Genomic DNA, 17520 nt, shown 5'->3' with positions numbered 1-17520 from the left:
AAAAAGCGGCCAAGTGCGAGTCGGACTCGCGCATGAAGGGTTCCGTACCATTTAAGACGTATTAAAAAAAAATCTACTTGCTAGATCTTGTTCAACATTTTACCACTTTGGACACACATTTTACCACTTTGGAACTGTCTCTCGCGCAAACTATTCAGTTTAGAAAAAAATGATGTTAGGAACCTAAATATCATTTTTGAAGACCTATCCATAGATACCCCACACGTATGGGTTTGATGAAAAAAATTTTTTTTTAATTTATTGACGTATTAAAAAAAAACTATTCACTAGATCTCGTTCAAACCAATTTTCGGTGGAAGTTTACATGGTAATGTATATCATATATTTTTTTTAGATTTTTCATTCTGTTATTTTAGAAGTTACAGGGGGGGACACACATTTTTTCACTTTGGAAGTGTCTCTCGCGCAAACTATTCAGTTTAGAAAAAAATGATATTAGAAACCTAAATATCATTTTTGAAGACCTATCCATAGATACCCCACACGTATGGGTTTGATGAAAAAAAATTTTTTTTTTAATTTTTATGACGTATTAAAAAAAACTACTTACTAGATCTCATTCGAACCAATTTTCGGTGGAAGTTTGCATGGCAATGTATATCATATATTTTTTTTAGATTTTTCATTCTGTTATTTTAGAAGTTACAGGGGGGGGGACACACATTTTTTCACTTTGGAAGTGTCTCTCGCGCAAACTATTCAGTTTAGAAAAAAATGATATTAGAAACCTAAATATCATTTTTGAAGACCTATCCATAGATACCCCACACGTATGGGTTTGATGAAAAAAAAATTTTTTTTTAATTTTTATGACGTATTAAAAAAAACTACTTACTAGATCTCGTTCGAACCAATTTTCGGTGGAAGTTTGCATGGCAATGTATATCATATATTTTTTTAGATTTTTCATTCTGTTATTTTAGAAGTTACGGGGGGGGGGACACACTTTTTACCACTTTGGAAGTGTCTCTCGCGCAAACTTTTCAGTTTAGAAAAAAATGATATTAGAAACCTCAATATCATTTTTAAAGACCTATCCATAGATACCCCACACGTATGAGTTTGATGAAAAAAGATTTTTTGAGTTTCAGTTCTAAGTATGGGGAACCCCCAAAATTTATTGTTTTTTTTCTATTTTTGTGTGAACATCATAATGCGGTTCATAGAATACATCTACTTACCAAGTTTGAACAGTATAGCTTTTATAGTTTCGGAAAAAAGTGGCTGTGACAGAATCGGACAGACAGACGGACATGACGAATCTATAAGGGTTCCGTTTTTTGCCATTTGGCTACGGAACCCTAAAAATGATATTAGAAACCTCAATATCATTTTTAAAGACCTATCCATAGATACCCCACACGTATGAGTTTGATGAAAAAAGATTTTTTGAGTTTCAGTTCTAAGTATGGGGAACCCCCAAAATTTATTGTTTTTTTTCTATTTTTGTGTGAACATCATAATGCGGTTCATAGAATACATCTACTTACCAAGTTTGAACAGTATAGCTTTTATAGTTTCGGAAAAAAGTGGCTGTGACAGAATCGGACAGACAGACGGACATGACGAATCTATAAGGGTTCCGTTTTTTGCCATTTGGCTACGGAACCCTAAAAAAAGAAATAATAATAATAATAATAGTACGTCGGTTCCTCTCTCTGCGGCCCTGACGGTTTGGTTATTTATAATATGTTTATATTTTGTATTAATTTTTTATGTTTTTTTTTGTATTTTACTTTTATATTCATAATGTAAGAAACCTTACCTAAGATCAAAGCTAAATAAGGGGAATAATGATTTATTTCAGACAACACTAAAAATCATTAAAAAAAACATACCGTTGTACTAAACATTATAAAATCTTGTCTCGCTTTTCTGTCATAATGTTACATCAATCTGCCGGTTGTGAGTGCGGGTAATTTGAAAAACTTGCACAGTTAAATGAGATTGATACCCGCTTTTATCAGTCATTATCGAAATCATGGGCGTTAAGTCTTTTTCGAATAGTCGGGAGGTAAATAATTTGATATACTTAATTACTTTTTATACGTGAGTCGAGAGTTTAGGTGAAGTAAAAGAGCTCCAGATGATTGTGTTAAACAAAGAAACAATTCTTGTTTTTTAACCGCTTTGTAGTACTAATATAACTTTGTAAACGTTTACATGTTTCGTGTGTGCAATATAGTAAGTAAAAACCTTTCGTTATCAGTTATCACAAACCATCAAACTTATTCATATTTTTATATAGTCAATTAACCTATTTATGTCCTTATGCCCTTTCTAACCTTCTAGAATGGATTTTGCTAGAATACCAATTACTAGCCTATCAATGAAAAGATTTGTGTTCACTGGATTGTGACAAATTCAGTTAGAAATTTAGAAGTTAGATTTGAGTAATTATATCTACAACTTGTTTCGTTTAAACTTAGTTATAGTAAACTAATAATAAAGGTTTTCTATTGTCTATATTCCTATTATTAACAGTACGTGTATGTACTATTGTCTAAGTACATTAATTGCGACGTCAATGTGGGACGTTTTGCCGGCCGCGGTAACAATTGTTCAAGATAAATAAGAAATAAAATAAATGCAAGTCACCAAATCTTCTTTTAAGACGACGATTTTGAATATATTGAAATCTCAGAAATCTGTTTCACAAGTTATATTAATATACTTTGAATTTGCAATTTATTACGCGATGCTAGCGAAATTAAGCATTTGTCAAACAAATTATACTTACATCAATGTATCTACCATTGATGTAAGTATAATTAACTGAATTCACAATCAGCCGAAAAAAATGGCCCCACAAAAGTAATGCTCGAACGGCTTGAGCATGAGTTTTGCTCCAAGTAACGTTTCGGCGGCCGACAACGACAACTGTCAAACATGACGAATTGTTCTGTGAAAAAAAGCGGCCAAGTGCGAGTCGGACTCGCGCATGAAGGGTTCCGTACCATTTTCTACGTATTAAAAAAAATCTACTTGCTAGATCTTGTTCAACATTTTACCACTTTGGGACACACATTTTACCACTTTGGAAGTGTCTCTCGCGCAAACTATTCAGTTTAGAAAAAAATTATATTAGGAACCTAAATATCATTATGAAGACCTATCCATAGATACCCCACACGTATGGGTTTGATGAAAAAAAATTTTTTTACAGTACATATGGGGCTACTTTATAGCACTAGTGCGAGAAGTAGCATATTACGTTACTGTGTCGAACATTTAAAGGGCCATATGTACTGTAAAACGTTGTACGATACATGTGCGAATAGGTAATTCGCAACTCGTGTCGATTTAAAACACTCCCTTCGGTCGTGTTTTAATTTATCGCCACTCGTTTCGAATTTCCTATGTTTCGCACTTGTATCGTAATGTACTATTTTAATTTTATGACGTATTAAAAAAAAGACTACTTACTAGATCTCGTTCAAACCAATTTTCGGTGGAAGTTTGCATGACAATGTATAGCATATATTTTTTTTTAGTTTTTTCATTCTGTTATTTTAGAAGTTACGGGGGGGGGGGGGGGGACACATTTTACCACTTTGGAAGTGTCTCTCGCGCAAACTATTCATTTAAAAAAAAAATGATATTAGAAACCTCAATATCATTTTTGAAGACCTATCCATAGATACATCACACGTATGGGTTTGATGAAAAAAGATTTTTTTGAGTTTCAGTTCTAAGTATGGGGAACCCCCAAAATTTATTGTTTTTTTTCTATTTTTGTGTGAACATCTTAATGCGGTTCATAGAATACATCCACTTACTAAGTTTGAACAGTATAGCTCTTATAGTTTCGGTAAAAAGTGGCTGTGACAGAATCGGACAGACAGACGGACATGACGAATCTATAAGGGTTCCGTTTTTTGCCATTTGGCTACGGAACCCTAAAAATGCGCTTATAATAGCAAAACAACAAGAAAAAGGGATGTCATATATTTCTTACAGTAAGTTCTATTGATATTTTAACAGAACTAATCTAAATTAATTTTAATAATAATTAATCTTAAATAATTTTATGGTATTTAATAATTTATTTTGTTGATACAAATTAACGGTTGTCACGGAACAAAAATCTATGGAGTCTACATTAGATTTTTTTTAAATACTATGTTGGTGGCAAACGGTCACCGTAGCCTATGGAGTCCTGAAACACCAAGGTGTCACATACGCATTGCCGACACGTTTTTTTTGTTGTTGTACATGGGTGAGCTTTTTTATGCGTCTGAAGATGACGTATTTACTGTTTGCACAACAACTGAAACTTTTTTAAGACAACATGCGAAGGGGAATAAACCATGACAATTCTATAATAGCATCATTAGCATCTAATGTATTGAAAACATTCATGCACGTAAACATTTTTACGTCATGATCACCAGAAGAAGAACACAACAACAATCATAGAATTGTTGTAATAAATTCGATAACCAACCTGTATCTAACTGTACGTTTACATTACATTGCGAAAAAAGAAAGCTCCAAAAGTAAATGTAGATCAAAAAGACAATTATATAAACCCTGACCAGTAATATATGTACACGCGCCATATTACGGAATTTCATTGGAACTAAATTTTTCATACTAAACTGTCACCCTATACATGAGAATAACAGCGCCCTCTTGACAATGATCATATATTTCTGGTCGGGCTTTACAAAACAAAATTGAATTTATTTCAAGGAAACTAGGTGTTTTTTAAGTTGTTTTTTTTATATATATATTTATGTACGTAGTAAAATGTTCTTCTAAAGTAGTATATTCCTGCAGGGCAATCGCAGATTGCATGTTGTCATTCAAAACAAAGACCATTCATACAAGTATCTCAATCTAGTTATAAAAAACTATACATATATATTCTATTTCCCATTTTGATATTTTTATTTAAAAACATTAATATTAAAATAATTTGTTTACATAAAGCGACTTCATTAATTCGCTATTTATTTTGACGTTTATACAATGTTCAACTTACGAAAACGTCATTTAACCATAAAATATTCAATGTTTTGAAATGGCCGTTTGCAAATTTGAGACTTAAACTGTATTGCATTAAGTTTACTTTTGTATGAAATACTTATCTTGAGTAAAATTATAAAGAAGCGTTATTAGCATCTACCAGAGCGCATTGCCTAATGTCAGTTTGCTCCATATATTTTGACATATTTCCTTGCATTGGGTGTCCTCTTCCTTAATACGTCAATGGGTAGATAGATCTTATATCGCGACATACTTTCTCAACTGCCGATTGACTACTGATATTTCCCTTATTTTAAATACTGTAAAATATGTATATACTTACAGTATATTGTGTTGCAGACGTTTACCTCTCTGGCGGCGGACCTCACGCTGCAGCCGAACGCGCAGCCCGTCGAGTTCCTGCACGACCGCCAGCTCAGGTTCCTCGACTACGCTAATCTGCAGCCATTTCAGGTAAGCCCGTATCCGAAGCCAGCTTTAGACATTAATAACAACTTTTTACAAAAAAAGTAAACCGCCTTCAAAAAGGACAAAATAAAATATCATCCTTTTTAAAGTATATGCGTTACCAACAAATTTAGAAGCATACCATTATTTTAGTGCGATTCGATAAAGATATAAGTATGTACAATACGTTGGATTACCTTACTACGACAGCAATGAACATACTTTCATACATAAAAAAATAAATAGGCACAACAGGTTAACTGGAAGAAATCCCTTAAAGTGATAAGTTCGCCTTTGTACTGCTTATCCTGTGCCATATTTATATTTTGTCTTTTGTACAATAAAGAGTTTATACATACATACAACCGAATACAGAACCTCCTCCTATGAAATTGAAGTCGGTTTAAAAATTTAGATACTTATAGTTCGTGTCATCCACCATGATGCGCAGATTTGTCAAATCTAACCTTTAATAACATGACAATACGAGTCAAGGCACAAGTTAACGCTATCCCTGTTACATTTATGAAAATATAATTTGCAGAATTTGGAGTTAATATGTAACTATGTCAATTCTTATAATCCTTGACTCTCGTCTCAATTTCCATGAACACCTGAATGCATTGACCCGTAATTGTTACAAGAGGTTGGGATTTGTCATTCGAAATGCCAGGATTTTTTCTGACTCAAGAACAATAAAACTGCTCTACAATGCCTTAGTGAGGAGTAAGCTTGAGGGCCTCTGTCGTTTTGTGATGAGAGAGTGCAGAAAGTGCTCTTGATATTTTTATACACCAAATTTTTGCTGGAGTGTTAGGATTTAACTCTCTAGAGGTAAGACAGAGTTCTGCACTTCTCGCTGCAATTTGTGACATCTTGCGCTGCGACTCTTGACTGTGTTGAGTTAACAACACAAGTAGTGCGTCTGTTTATCCCAACGCCTACAAGATTTGAGTTTCGGCCTCGTGATCGCTGTCTACCGGGTGCCTGCTTCTCGAACTATGTTGCGCAGGAACTCTCCTATTGTTCGAGCTTTACATATCTTGAATACACTTGTCGCATCAGAGACAGAGTGTGATGTGTTTGCAAGTAGATGGGTGGTAATGCCTGATGAATGTCTGAGGTTCAGTGAGAAGCGAGAAGATGGATGTTCGTCCCTCCTTTGTTTGACATGTGTCACCAGTCATACTATTATTATTATTACTAATGTTCACTATATGTCCCGTAAAAATCGGCAGACTGTTTTGTACATAAAATTAGAGAGACAGGGCGTCTCCAATTGTTAAACCCTCCTAGTTTTAAGGTCATGTCGATTATAAAAAAAAGTATATATATATATTATATTATATACCTAGTCTATTTACTTCCATCATATCTGATAGCGTGCTTAAATTTAACCAAGTTTAAATTTTTTGTAATATCTATAGTAGAGATTCCCTTGCGGCATAGTTGAACGTAACACTTGGGATGATTAAACCTAAGTTGTTAGGTTAGGCAGGCAATATTAGCAATTCATTACCAAGCACCGTGATATTAAATTTGGTGCTAAGACGAAGGAAGCCAAATATCAGTTTTGTTAATCTGAGATTAATGTAATTAACATTTTAATGTTCACATGTGTGCAGTGAAAATAGTATTAGAATTTCACTAGATTGTGTTGAGTTGCTTAATTATAACCGACTGTTATTAAATTTGGCGCTAAGACGAAGGAAGCCAAATATCAGTTTTGTTAATCTGAGATTTATGTAATAAATATTTTAATGTTCACATGTGTGCAGTGAAAATAGTATTAGAATTTCACTAGATTGTGTTGTGTTGCTTCATTACAACCGACTGTTGATCATCGAACGTGCCCTTGAAACTTCAATAAAATATTTATAAACGTGGAATATCCACTATACGGTAGGCTAAGCTAAAACGTGAGCGACGTGAATCAAGTTATGTTTATATTTATTTCATTCTTTACTAACTCATGTCTAAGCCGAAGTATTTTATTACCTAAATCTATGTATGAATGTCAATTAATTATAGCTGAAAAACAGTTGCCAACTGCCATTGAGGTACGGTATTCGTGTTTAACTGTCATGTCGAAGTTCTGAGAACGTCGCACGTGAAATTGGAATTCAGCGAATAAGCTATTTCTAACAGATTCATTTATTATTCTGTTGGAACACTTTGAACACCCAGAAACATTCCGCGATTATAAAGCTTACAATTGCGAGCGTTACGAGCTTACAATATACGTTATTGTGTCAGAATAATTATGAGACCTATGAAACCCACCCTTGGTAGAAAAAATAAAAAACTGTCCAGGATCCCTGAATTTCGTAAATCTCGTGACAGAACGGAAGCGTATTAGATTGAGTTGTATAAGTGGAAACAAAAAGCAAAACGCATAAGCGACCCAATTTCGAGTAGACGTTACGAGTGTTTATCCAAACTTGCGCGCCCAGGCGGGGGGAGATCAAGGACGGTGTCTGCCAAACAAGGGGGGGATTTTCCCGGGAGACGGGAGGCCGGGAGGGTTGCCCCCACTGGAGAGGGAGCGGTATGTTTTGATGCTCGCCACCCGCTTTATTGATTTTCCGCCCTCGCCACCCAGCTGCCCCTTTATAATATCTGAGCCAGGTGGCTGGTATGTTCACGTCATGCTATTTTCGGCGAGCCCGGCCGCCTCCTGGCCGTGGTGATGGTTGCCGCGCGATGATTGATGCCAACTAATCTTAATCAACTGCTCGTTTGCGATGTCCACGGAGTTTTATTTGAAACATGGCGGCTGTCGATATCAGACTTTACCGGTACGAGTGCTAACTTGGTTCAGGAGTTTTTAAAAACTTTTTTAATTCGTTTCGTTCAGTTAATTCTTTCGAAAGCAATTTTAGTAAGCAAATGTAGGAAATGGGTACGTAGAATTAGGAAAAGGTTAATTTTCAAATTATTAATTCATTATACATAAGTTTAGAAGTTTGATGTTACTTTAAATCACGTGTAATAAGTAGTAAGTGTAGCAGTATCTGCTGCCGTACAATAAACGGTGAATATTATATTCTAATTTCTAGGTAATATTAATACAGTTTGATATTTATTATACTTCTCCTTGGCTCCTCTATATTTATATTTTCCTTTGATGTAAATACAGTTACCTATGAAAAACGTTTTTTCAAGAAATACCATTTATTTACCCGTACCTGAGGGAGTATTAAATTACGCGTAAAGGAAAAGCTGTAATATAGATTTAATTTGCTTTTCAACATAAATGAAGCGTATTTTTGTTTGCTCTCTGACGTCAAATTGGTATTTGTTGCTATCGAGCCTTCAACATTTAATCAAACATGCCCAATCTATACACAACAAGTATAACTTGCTGAAGAAGCTTGCTAAACTTGTACACGGCACGGTAAATACTCTAACTAGGAATTTATTTTTATGACTAAATAATGAATCAAAATATTCTAAGTGAGGCTTTTTATTTTCGTTCAATTATTGATAAAATATTTTGTAACTTATCATCTACCAAAAAAGGTAATAAGCGTATATAAAGCGATAGAATGTATAATATACGATACTTTTCAAATGATCTCTCCTTCATCTAATCTAAATGGAGAATATCTATACTTGGAATACCTAATTTAGTCTGTCTTAATATACAGACTGGATTTATAGTTATTTATATATTATATTCGAACATAGGTACCAATGTATGTGTATTACCATATGAGCCTCGTTATTGGAACCACTTTTGAAGGTGAACCATACAATATGTACATTAATAATGTAATTAATGTTAACTTTAAAGTCACTTTCCATTAAACACCCCACGAGTTACGGAAGTTGTCGACTTTCTTCTATATGCACGCAACCGAGCGCCCGCAAATTTTAAACGAGTAAAGTTTGTTTCAGTTAGCTTTACCCCACTGTCCGGTACAGGGTGGCGACTGGCGAGGCGAGGGGCGGGTGTGCATGTGTGCGTAATGGTATTACTGATCTTGCCTGTTTTATTAACAGCGCCAAATCGGTTGACATCCTTTATGGAGATTAAGATATAAAAACGGGTGGAGGTTTTTTTTATGGATTTATGAATAAGGGGTGCCATTCAACACTATTTTAGGTCTTGACATAATTAGAAAATTGTAGGTTTTACTATTAATAAGCTAAAAGTAACATGCCAGTGATCTCGGCACATACCTAATTTTTCTCTAACTACTTGCATAATTTCAACAGTAGGTAAATGATGAACTTGTTAAAATGTATAGGTATAATTAGTAATGTATATATACATATTTGTATGTATGTATTACATCAAGCCGACTTTCAGATCTCATGACTGTTTAATTCTTCCAAGATTAAGCGCCGTCGCTGGCCGCGGTCACAAAAGATAGGAAGCCACAAAGACCCTATTTATAATGTTGCCCGCTCTTCTCCGCGGCTTTTCTTCCGCCTGATGGATTGAGTAATGCATTGTTTTCCTTTCCACTTTTGTTATCTGCAATATAAAGAACCTTTTATTGCAGAACCAAGGATATTGTACTAGGATGTTTAGTAATACATTACAAACAAGGGCAGTATTGGCATAGGTCGGTGCTTAACTTGTAAAATCTTTACTACAATTCAAATCTAACAACCTAGAACCTAATTGTCATGTTTTTTCAATAATTTCTCAATTTTTTTCTGACTGTCTGCATTATCCAATGCCAGAAAAAAAAACAATGATATGTGTATGTGGCGCAAGTTTTGGGCATTTCATTAAATTTTATTGCAATAAATTCCTTATAAATGAAATAGACTCTCGTTATTCGTACTTAAGTATTATCAGATTTATCAATCTGGAATATCCATTGTCCTGCAGTGGTGCTTCAATGTTATATTGTTTACTATCTTTTAATCTCTCTCTCGCGAGCACTCGCTTTTAAATACTATTTAATTGGATACACAAATAAGATCAATAAATGAGATAGCTATCAAGAAGAATGTACCCTTTTATGATTTTATGCGTACATAATATATCTACATAAGACCACCCACACGAGAAACCTGACAGTATAGGTGTAATGTACACTTTAATATTAAACCCGAGCTGAATAAATAGCGGCTGCTGTGATTAATTAGAGGTCTCTCGGGGCACTTGTGGTCGAGGATTATTCTCTCTATTACAAACAACATTTTTGTATTGCTAAATGCCAGTATTGCTGATATCAAAATTAATCCAAGTCCAAGGAAAACAACAACTTAATCTGTATCGCAAACGTAATTCTACCCCTTCTTTAAATTATAATTTGTGATTTATAAATGATAACTTAATTAGTATCTGTTCCGTTCTTAACGTTTAGTTTTTTAAATAATTAATCATATTCCGCGCGCTTCAAACCGTTTATCGATGCAATGTCAAAACGCACTTCACAGCGATGCAATATTGAAATTTAAGCCAATAGGATCGCCCGAAAATGATCGGACGACATGCTAAGGACAGCCATCAGCAGAGCGCCTCTGGTGGCAAAAGAGAGAACTAACGAAACGCACAAGGCGTGCGGATCGATCGCTACCGATTTAAATCGTTTTTTATGGTTTAAGCAACGAAACCTAAGTGTTTTAGTGTTCTATCGCGCGTGACAAAAGGCCTAAGACTATTAACCGTACCGCCGGCCGGCGTGTGAAAGAAGAAAAGGTGATAAACGTAAGAAGAACCAGTCACATCGAGAGGATTCCACCATTGCTGCAACCTCAGGTTAGTCCCGTGCATGATAATCCTGTTGGACTGAATTTCTCTTGTTGTATCGCTTGTTACCGGCGAGTGTAGATATTTATGCTCGATCCAGTATGTTACGGATTGGCATTGCATCTTTATTAAAACCGCGCTAATTTGTAACATTCTTTTTGGTGCCGAAACCCGGGAATCACCTTTTGACCTTCATTTACACTCGGCCTACCAACTACCAATTTTACTTCGTAACCTTTCTACCATTGTCGTTAATACTCGTTTAATATTCTTCCTTATTTACCGTGTAAACGAATTGCAACGTCAATCTATCGCGTAATTACGAAGTTAAAATCAAAGTCTTTGGTGCATTTTGTCTCGCTACCCTACCGTTTAACGAATTTACAATTGCATAATCTTTTCACTAAAACTTTATCGAAATATACCTAATCGTTTAAATCTAGTCTACAAAATCATTTAGAATTTTATCATAAATAACCGAATTACTAAGAAATCGTATCATTTTTCTAAATAAAACTGCAACTTACAATATTCCCTACCGACGGGTATTCGAGAAATCAACCTCCCAGTGTAACGAGGCACCCGTCTTACGGAGTTTTGTACGTAGTGTAGTCACGCGTTACGTTGGTCCGTTTCCTTTGTTCAAAACGACTCCACCCAGGTGTTCGAAATTCGTATAACTCATTTCCTTATTTTGACCGCTCGACTTATCGTATTAAAAATTGTCATTATATTTAAAATTTGGAAATCGAACGTTATCATATAATAACTTTGAAGGAAGATATTCAAACTTTTTAATTACTTATTTCGTAGTTTCATATTGCCCGAATTATTTTCGTTGAATTAAAATAAGAAAATTATACTGGACTTTCTTTCATTTTATTTTCTATCGACTTTTTCGAACATCGCCAACCGTTCCGAGTGCTACTTGAGTTCTTTTTCATATAAATTGACCGAGTTGATATATTTTACTTCATTAATTCAGCGAACTCAGGGTGCCGGTTTCAATAGTGGTCGCGTTATACAAACATCGAAGCTGTTTTTATTTGTGCTATCACTGATAACGTATAGTGTTTTTAAATACGAGCTTGTTGTTTTAGCGTATATTATTTGCGTATTAGTAAACATTGTTTTCTAAACTTAAACAATGTCTTACCTAACAAGGCGTAAATCTGTAGGTAAAAAATGTACCGATAAAGCTTATACCGTCAACAACTTACCGAGTTTACGACGTAAACGAACTATAGCGTATAACCGTATAGCGAAGGCTTTGGAAATAGGGACCTTAGCCAATACCGATGATTCACAAGTCGAATTATTTCTTTCATATTGTCAGGAGATAAAAAATATAGCTGATAGTTTTCAAGAGTCTCACCTTATCATTTCGGATCTATTAGGGGATGATGTCGACGACAGTGAGAATGAAATTCAGGAAAGATTCGACGAAGCGTATTTTAACGTAGTTGCCATTCAGCGTAAATTTTTACCGTGTTCGTCTCATCAACCGGATATTTCGAGACAGGACATTCCAACGGGTTCGCATAGTACTCACAGTAGTAATATGCGGCTTCCAAAAATTTCACTACCGACCGTTTCGGGTGCTGTTAAAGAGTGGCCCGAGTTCATCGCGACTTATAATGCGCTTATTCACGAATCTACCCTTTTGAGGGAAATTGAGAAATTTAATTATTTAGTGTCCGTTTTACGCGGTGACGCTTTATCGTTAATTAGAACGTTTCCTGTTGCAAGTGAACATTACTTAAGTGCATACGATGCTCTCAAGTCCCGCTACGAGGACAAACGCGACTTAGCTTTTACGTGTTGGCGTGACATTTTAGATGTCAGTTTTAATACGGCTAACGCTCAAGATTTTCGACATGCGCTAGATACAATCGATGAAAATCTAACTATCTTAAAACAGTTGAAATTACCGACCGAACATTGGGACTTTGTCCTTTGTTATAATATTCTTGCGAAGTTAGATACCAAGCTACGACGCGAGTTTGAAGAAAAACACGCCGACGTGGAAATGCCTCAATACAAGCAAATTAGGGCATTTCTACACGGGAAAAGCGAAGCTTTGTTGCGCGATACGCACTTTACCGCTGTTACTTCTAAAAACGCGAACACTTCTAAAGAGGCAACGGGAACCTTACAGAAACCGAAGCGACATAACGTCACGCATACACTCCTCTCTCCTACTGTGAACCCCCTTCCAAAAGGTGGTGACAAACAAGAGGTGAAACCGAAAGTTTCGGGAACTCTGAAAGTTATTCGAAAATGTTCCTTCTGTGGTGAAGAGCACCACATTTCAGCCTGTAAGGTCTTTCTAGCGAAATCGGTGGACGAACGAATGGCTGTTACTACAGAGAGGAAATGGTGCTATAATTGTCTTAACGCGTCTCATTCAGTGCGACAGTGCACATCGATATTCTCTTGTCAGAAATGCAAGCGGAAGCACCATACTCTGTTACACCGAGAGGAAGCTGCCAGCAACCCCAAACCCTCTGGTGAAAAATCAAGCTCAGTCGTCTTGCTGGCTAAAGAACCGTTAACTCCGTCCAATTCACCTTCGAATACGACCGTGCTGCTGGCAACCGCGCTCGTCCAAATTCGTGATGCTTCGGGCGAGTTTCAGACATTCCGCGCGTTATTCGACACCGGAAGTCAAAATAATTTCCTCACCACACACGCGGCTCAGCGGCTAAAGTTGAAGCCTACCGCGACTAGTGATGGGCCGTGCGTCCTAGGGGGTGCACCTGCATCAGTGACTGGCCAGGTCACCTGTGATATAGGTGCCAAGGACACCGTACATTTCCGTCTGGAAATGTTTGTTTCACCGCACATATGTGCAGATCAGCCTATAGGCAGACTCAATATGAGTGGATGGGATGACCTCAAAACATTACCGTTAGCAGATCCTGGTTTTGATATTCCTGGTCCAATTGATGTCTTGCTCGCTGCCGACGTCTTTGCTGAGTCACTTCTCGACCAACGTTTGAAACGCTGCGTCAATCAACCGCGTGCTCTCAACTCTGTCTTCGGATGGCTGATAGTCGGAAAAACCCGACTAGCGTCGTCGTCTTTATTAAGTGTACCATCACCTAATAAGGATGATAGCTTAAACAATATCGTTCAACGCTTCTGGGAGATCGATACCGTTCCGCATTCTTCCCGATTAACCCCAGATGAACAACGCTGTGAAAATAGTTTCACAAACGAGCATTACCGTGACGAGACTGGTAGGTACGTCGTCTGTCTTCCCTTCAAAGATAACGCTGAGCCTGTGTTTGAAGGCTCTCGGGAGATAGCGGTACGACGCTTCCATGCTATCGAAAAGCGCCTTTCTCGTGATCCAGACTTGAAACAACAATATGTTGATTTCATGACCGATGACTACAGCGAAAGTTGTCACATGTCTTTGATGCCTGCTAAGAACGCGGCTCCAAAGATATCATCCAACAATGCGGAGATTCCTTTCCACTACCGGGAGCACGAAGCGGCATCTATGGCCAACGTGCACCAACTGTACCGTCAAATTACCGTTGCTCCGCATTACCGTGATTACCGGCGTATTCTCTGGCGAGCTAACCCAGATGAGCCTCTTCAGGAATACGTATTCAACACCGTACCGTACGGGGTCTCCTCGGCTCCGTTTCTTGCTTGCCGAACGATCCAGCAATTGGCCAACAACGATGGTCATAAGTACCCGAAGGCTAAAACCGTTCTAACTTCCGATATTTACGTCGATGACGTCGTTACCGGAAGTTCTTCGCTGGATGATGCTCGTGACATCAAGTCACAAGTTATCGCTCTTTTTAAGCTCGGCTCTTTTGAGCTACGAAAATGGGTAAGCAATCGACCCGAACTTCTAAGGGATATGCCCTCAGAAATGTGTCTTCCGGACGCCATCGCATTCACCGAGGCAGAAGTCACAACCGTTAAGGTCCTTGGCCTTAAATGGGAGCCCGCTTCAGACTCGTTCGTTTGTAACGTCCAACCGTCTAATCAACCGTGTACCAAACAAACGATTCTGAGTGAGGTTGCCAGAATCTTTGACCCTTTGGGTTTCTTGTCTCCTTTGACAATCCAAGCCAAAGCCTTGATCCAAAGACTTTGGATTCTCGGCTCTTCATGGGATGAAACGCCTCCTCCGGAAATTGTATCGCAATGGAACAGTTTCTTCCATCAGCTTCCTCAAAGTAGGGATCTGAATATTCCTCGCAAATTCGCCATCGAAGGTATTCAATCGTATCAACTGCATGGGTTTTGTGATAGTTCTGAGATAGCGTATGGCGCCGTCGTATATCTAAGTATCACCGAGCCTGATGGCTCCATCCGCGTCCACTTCGTTTGCCGCATCCACATGCTACGGCTTCCTGTTCGCGAAGCCTACTTTTGGTGCGACTCAACCGTTACATTGGCTTGGTTGCGCGCTCCGTCCTCTCGTTGGGTGACATTTGTCGCAAATCGTGTTAGCCACGTGCAGGACATCGTTCCTACCGCTTGCTGGAGACACGTTCCCTCTGGAACGAATCCCGCAGATATCTGCTCACGTGGGCAGTTGCCTCGGGAACTATTAACCAATTCGCTATGGTGGGCGGGCCCAGAGCGGCTTTCCCAATCGCCGTCTGAATGGCCATCAGATCTATCGAAGGATCGCAACAACGATAACGTCGTACTTTCCCAACAGCGTCGTGTAACTCTCGTAACAAGCCAAACCGCACCTATCCAGCAAACGTCAATAATCGATCGGCTGTTTGAGAGATATTCGTCGTTGGACAAATTCTGTCGCATTCTAGCTTACGTTCGTAGGTTTTGTACTAACGTGCGTGACATCGTTTCAGGATCTGAATACCTTTTCGGAACGGAGGTCGAGCGCCATCGCGCGCTCCTAGCAATCGTTAAGCATTTACAATTATTGACATATTTCACTAAAATAAAATCGATTTTAAATTCTAAGCCTTTGTGTCCATTAAGTTCCGACCCTAATGATCTGAACGTCCTCACACCCGGTCACTTTTTGACATTAGAGCCTCTGACCGCAGTTCCAGACTCTGACTACACGGGCGTTAAACTTAATCGACTAAACCGGTGGCAACTCATACAAGCGTTCCAACAGCAGTTCTGGAAACGCTGGCAAAATGAGTACCTACATGCTTTAACTCAGCGGGCAAAATGGACCAAAGACTCGACACCGTTAACCGTAAATTCACTCGTGCTTATTAAAGACGAGAACCGACCTCCTCTTCATTGGCCGTTAGGACGAGTTGTTTCTCTCCATAACGGACCTGATGGAGTAGTTCGGGTGGCTACCGTGAGAACCGCGAAGGATAACTTAGTTAAAAGGCCCCTGGTCAAACTATGTCCTCTTCCATCCGAATAATCACTCCAAAACACTATTACCTAGTTTTAAGATTAGTTTCGTAAATCGTAGTCTTATCAACAGTTAAGTAACGTTTTCTTTTTCATCGGGAAAATCCCATTGGTATTTTGGTGGGCGGAATGTTCCGTTCTTAACGTTTAGTTTTTTAAATAATTAATCATATTCCGCGCGCTTCAAACCGTTTATCGATGCAATGTCAAAACGCACTTCACAGCGATGCAATATTGAAATTTAAGCCAATAGGATCGCCCGAAAATGATCGGACGACATGCTAAGGACAGCCATCAGCAGAGCGCCTCTGGTGGCAAAAGAGAGAACTAACGAAACGCACAAGGCGTGCGGATCGACCGCTACCGATTTAAATCGTTTTTTATGGTTTAAGCAACGAAACCTAAGTGTTTTAGTGTTCTATCGCGCGTGACAAAAGGCCTAAGACTATTAACCGTACCGCCGGCCGGCGTGTGAAAGAAGAAAAGGTGATAAACGTAAGAAGAACCAGTCACATCGAGAGGATTCCACCATTGCTGCAACCTCAGGTTAGTCCCGTGCATGATAATCCTGTTGGACTGAATTTCTCTTGTTGTATCGCTTGTTACCGGCGAGTGTAGATATTTATGCTCGATCCAGTATGTTACGGATTGGCATTGCATCTTTATTAAAACCGCGCTAATTTGTAACAGTATCAAGACCTAATCCATGGCCTTTACTCAATCAATCAGTAAGTAGAAGTACTATAAAAAGTACATCATTTCAAGTTGGCAGTAAAGTCAGTCTAACCTGTATAAAAAGGTGTCTTCACCGCTCTGAAAGAAACTTGTTTGTATTAATAATTTAAGACTTAGAAAAGAAAACTTGGTTTTTAAGATATTCTTAACTCATAACTATTCTTCACGAAAAGAAGTTTTTGTACTGTAAAATATCGTTTTGTATTCAGGCGTCACGTCGTATTTGCACCAGTCTG

The 17520-nt window shown here is 37.8% G+C and overlaps 1 protein-coding gene across 4 annotated transcripts in view; it reads left to right on the top strand.

The window, feature by feature from the left end:
• Positions 1-17520, top strand: part of LOC133522801 (lysine-specific demethylase 3A-like) — a 269204-nt gene that overhangs the window by 77442 nt on the left and 174242 nt on the right. For 3 of the 4 annotated variants that reach the window (XM_061858250.1, XM_061858248.1, XM_061858247.1), the window contains exon 3: positions 5353-5466. In XM_061858250.1, coding sequence (XP_061714234.1) covers positions 5353-5466 — 114 coding nt within the window. Of the gene's footprint in view, positions 1-1987; positions 2036-5352; positions 5467-17520 lie in introns of those variants that run through there. The other variant, XM_061858251.1, reaches the window with a different exon arrangement.

This window comes from Cydia pomonella, chromosome 11 (genome assembly GCF_033807575.1).
Source record: "Cydia pomonella isolate Wapato2018A chromosome 11, ilCydPomo1, whole genome shotgun sequence".
Taxonomy (NCBI): Eukaryota; Metazoa; Arthropoda; class Insecta; order Lepidoptera; family Tortricidae; genus Cydia; species Cydia pomonella.
This window is presented reverse-complemented; position numbering and strand designations above follow the sequence as displayed.